The sequence below is a fragment of the Hydra vulgaris genome, chromosome 01 (genome assembly GCF_038396675.1).
Source record: "Hydra vulgaris chromosome 01, alternate assembly HydraT2T_AEP".
Taxonomy (NCBI): Eukaryota; Metazoa; Cnidaria; class Hydrozoa; order Anthoathecata; family Hydridae; genus Hydra; species Hydra vulgaris.
The window spans coordinates 39,285,001-39,290,000 of NC_088920.1; the positions used below are offsets into that span (position 1 = coordinate 39,285,001).

The 5,000-nt window shown below is 19.8% G+C and overlaps 1 protein-coding gene across 1 annotated transcript in view; it reads right to left on the minus strand.

Annotated features, from left to right (window-relative positions):
- The window catches only part of LOC100199531 (beta-arrestin-1), a 52,798-nt gene extending 51,014 nt beyond the window's left edge, over positions 1–1,784 (minus strand). Inside the window, exon 1 of the mRNA XM_065788138.1 lies at positions 1,582–1,784. Within this exon, the coding sequence (XP_065644210.1) occupies positions 1,582–1,676 (95 nt within the window). The 5' untranslated portion in view covers positions 1,677–1,784. The remainder of the gene's footprint in view (positions 1–1,581) is intronic.
- Positions 1,785–5,000: the final 3,216 nt, after the last annotated feature.

Below are 5,000 nucleotides of genomic sequence, written 5' to 3' on the forward strand. Positions count from 1 at the left end.
CATAATTTTATCATTGAAACAAAGCTTTATACTTAACATCTTCTAAGATTAATACTGACCTTTCCATATACTTCAAATCTATTTCAAAACGACTATCTGCTAATCAAAACTACTCTCTGCTAAATTTGTCTCGCTTATTGTTATTTGTCATATTATTTATTATTACACTTAATTGTGTCATATTTTTTATCTTTTGTTCCTTTTAATCTCTAACACCCTTTTTCCTTACCTTTTTTTTCAGTTTAAAATTTCTAAAGAATGTTAAAGAAAATAAAATTATTTTTATTAATTTAAATTTAAAGTACTTTTTTTATTTTCACTTTGTATTCAACTATTTTGTTTATCTTTTTTTATAGCTTCAAATTAATAATTTTTTTTCATCCTGTTACGAAAAGTACTAATAAACAAAAGTGCTTAATGCTTATGATGCATTATAATGTATGTAAATATATTGCCCAATAAACCATAATTAAACCTGTAGGTAAAATTATTTTAGAGAATTTTTTTAGTAAACTTTATATTACAAATTTACGAAAAGATAAAATTTTTAGTTTTGAAATTGCTTTTTAACAAAAGTTTCTTCATTATGATTAATCTTTTGGATTGATCATAGTATGAACGTCGATTATAAATGATTAACTAGTTTATGAATATTAAGCAAAGATTTTGTTCAAATGTTAAAAAAAAAAATTGTTGATAGTTTTTTTTTTTTTTTGACCATTAAGAAATTCACCCATAAACAATTGCCCCTTCATTTTAAAAAAAAGAAACTATATTGTAAGAAAGCAAATATAAGAAAATAATGTTGTGTAATGAATGCTTAAAAAATGAATATAAATATAAATAAGTACAAGTTTTTAAAATAAGAAAACTTTTTTTTTTAAACATGTTTAAATTTCATTGACAAATTTTTTATAACAATATTGTTTAATTTAAAAATATTTCATAAATATTTAATAAATATAAAGACTTTAAATGATTTTTAACGCATTTTCAAATTAAATATGATTAAAATGTGGTACTTTAAAATAAGTTATTGACAATATTTAACTTTTAATGATGTAAATACCTATATCATATAATATTGAGTATATTGCGTTACACTTTTCCGTTATGCAAAAAACTCATAACAAGGCTTGTGCTGCTATCATGTCTAGACTATGCCAATTAATCATGTCCTTTCTACGTTAAACAATGTATTAAAAAGCATTATGACAAAATTGGTGTTACTATTGTACCAGAAAAAAAAAACTTGATAAAGAGACATTTTTTATTTCTCAGTTTTTTATAACTCATAAAAAACAATAAAAAAAACCTCTTTGCTTATAGTACATTGTAACATCTGTTTGTTTTATTACTAATATTTTATTACTAACTTTATTATTTAACTTTTATTATTATGTAACTTTTCAACAAATAATGCAACCTTTATATTCATGTGATCCAAGATTTAAAAAAGAAAACATTCTAAAGTAAAAATTCAGTAACAAAAAAAAAACCGTTTAAATTTTAATTAACCATTTGAGCCTATAAAAAAAATTGTCTTTTTTGAAAAACAAGTTTTTATATTTTCATACATACCTAGTACCTCCTTTCTTTTCCGAAAATGCAGTATTCTCTTTAAGAATTTTTGTTTTAACTGGTGAGGAATCCTTTGAGCCTTTTTCTTTTTCCATCTTTATACTCTCATATAAAGATAACTTGATAACTTTTACAAAGGTGCCAACTTAACTACATAATAACTTATTTAATAAAACAATCTGAAAAATATTTATGTACTAATAAGGATTTATTTTTATAAACAAAAAAATATATAAAAGTAGCCTTTAATATTGAGCAACTGTCTAGCTAATACTTTTATACCACTAACATCTATGCGGGTTTAATCCATAAAAATAATCTTTTTAATTCTTTAGCTTAAATTGACAACTTCTGTACCCAAAAAAGAATCCCGAGATCCTTAACTATTTGGTAATCTTTTATCTGAGAAAAATTTTTAGTATACCTGCTAATAATTTACATATCTAAATATATCTAAATGTGTCAAACGTGGAGCACTTGGTTTAACTCAATCAACTCGACCTGTGATATTAATAATAGTATTCCTACTTACTGTGAGTTTCTAACAATGTTTTTGTAATCAGAGAAGTTTAACTACTAACATTACATGTGGTTAAAGATTTGATTAAATAAAAATTGAACAACTTTGGTTCCTATACAATTTATTGGTACAATTTTCTCATTGATTTTTATACAAATTTTTATCTTAATAGATCTCTTAAATTTTTACTTAAAGATCTAAAATGAATCTAGTTTTTATAAGCAATTTTATTTTATAAGACCTTTGATAAACTTCAAAATAACACCGTATTTATTAAACTTTAGGTTTTTTTACTTGTCTTAAAGATTTAGTATGAATCTAGTTTTTATAAGCAATTTTATTTTATAAGACCTTTGATAAACTTCAAAATAACATCGTATTTATTAAACTTTAGGTTTTTTTGTTATAACCTTATAACTAGTTATTGTATAGTATTCTAGTCAGACAGAATGTTATTGCTAATATAACGTCACAAAAATTTTCAGTTGGCAATTAAGAGTATCAAGAAGATGTTCTATGCAGAAGTGGTGAGCAGTAGAGCATTCTTCTAAAAAGAAGTATTTTACTTTAAGAATTTACTAAACATTTTTTGGAAGTTGTCTAGGTACTTCTACAATTAATCACTTGCTAAAATCTGATGCAGGCAATAGCAAAGTAAGAAAATGCTATTCAATTCTTTTTTCAACCTTTTATTGTCAGTTTTCGTAATTTCTCCGAAAAGATTTTATAAAATTTTAAAATTGCTTATGCGTACGACAACACATTTAATCTTCTTTTGAATAAACTACCATTTCTCCGTGCTAAAAAATTATTTTTTAAACATGATATATAGATTCATATAGATTACTATAGATACTTATAGATTTTTATTGGCAAACCTAATATTAAAATTTAGGATTGCCTTTATAATAGTTTATATTATCTTTATTAAATATTATTTTTAATATTGATATTGTCATTTTTAATAAGTTTTGTTATTATTTCAATTGCTATTACTATTTAAATTATTATAACTGTTATTATTATTATTATAATTTTTTTGCAATAATTATTGTTGTTATTGTTAATTATAATAACTATTATTACTAATTAATATTATTAATGATGTTATCACGTTTTTTTTATTGGTGTTATAGATATTATCAATATAAAAATTATATTGTTTTAAAAATGTAACTGCATTTTTTTATTCTATTTCTTTATTTTGAGTAATTTTAATGCAGTTTTGATTGTTAATTATTTCAATATATTGATAAAAATAATAAAAAAAATTTTTTTTATCAATATATAAAAAATTTTTATGAAAATCTTATTTACATAAAAATTTTTTGAAAAATATTTATGTAAATAAGAAAAATAGACAAAAGATTAAACAAAAAGATTTGTCAGCAAAAAAAACTTTAACATTTAAAAAAGTATTTGAAAATACTAAAATAGTAAATAAACAATTTTGTTAGTTAAAACGAAGACCAAATTTATTTTTCAAATTATTCTTATGGCATATTTGAATTTTAATCAAAAAACTGAATTGTAACAATTTCATTTTAACTATATAAATATATACAGCTTTTTAGTAAAAGAATGGAAGTACTTCGCATATTGCAAAATGAAACAAAAAATTAAAATAATTTAGAATACAAAAGCATAAACAAAATATTTTATGCAAAGCTATATGATTATATGTGAGAAACAATACTTAATATATTTTTATATAATGCATAAACAATATAAATATATATAAATATATATATATATATATATATATATATATATATATATATATATATATATATATATATATATATATATATATATATTTAAACAACTTTAAAAAGTATTCTACACAATAGTGTGCTCAATGTTCTTAAAAGAACAGAGCAATTATATATTAGTAGAAAATCACTTAACAAAACTTTTTTCCATTTGACACTGTGTTTCATCAACAAAGATTCATCAGAAAATCTGATTTTCTGATGAATCTTTGTTGATGAAACACAGTGTCAAATGAAAAAAAAATTTGTTAACTGATTTTCTACTAATATATATATATATATATATATATATATATATATATATATATATATATATATATATATATATATATATATATATAAATATATATATATATGTATACATATATATATATACATATATATATACATGTATATATATTTATATGTATATATATAATATATATATAGTATATATATATATATATATATATATATATATATTATATATATATATATATATATATATATATATATATATATATATATATATATATATATATATATATATATATATATACATATATAAGTAAATATATTGAAAAAAGACAAATAAAATGAAAATAAACCTTGTAAAAACAAAGTTTATTATATAAAAATGGTCATTTAAACTAATTAATTTAAAAAAATACTTTAAAAATCTAAAAATTTAAAATAAATTTCAATATATTTAGTAAACAAAGCAAAAAATCTATTAAAATAATAATGGTTTTACTAAACAGTTTATTAGGCCGCCATTTATTTATATAAACTTGAGCACTTCTGTTTAAAAATTTATTTAAAAAAACCTGGGCACAGACATTATTTCACATGATTACAAAAAAAAAAAACAACAGGCGAACACTTCTTGCGCTAACAAAAGTTTAGAAAATAATCTTTGTAACAGTCTTAAAGCTTGCGCAGCGTTAATAAATAATATTCCTTAATCGCTTTTAAGTTAAAAAGCGCTCTTAAGTGAACTAAAGCAAACCCTTATAATTTATTTTTAACTCGTGTTATTAAATAATATATATATATATATGTATATATATATATATATATATATATATATATATATATATATATATATATATATATATATATATATATATATATATATATATATATAT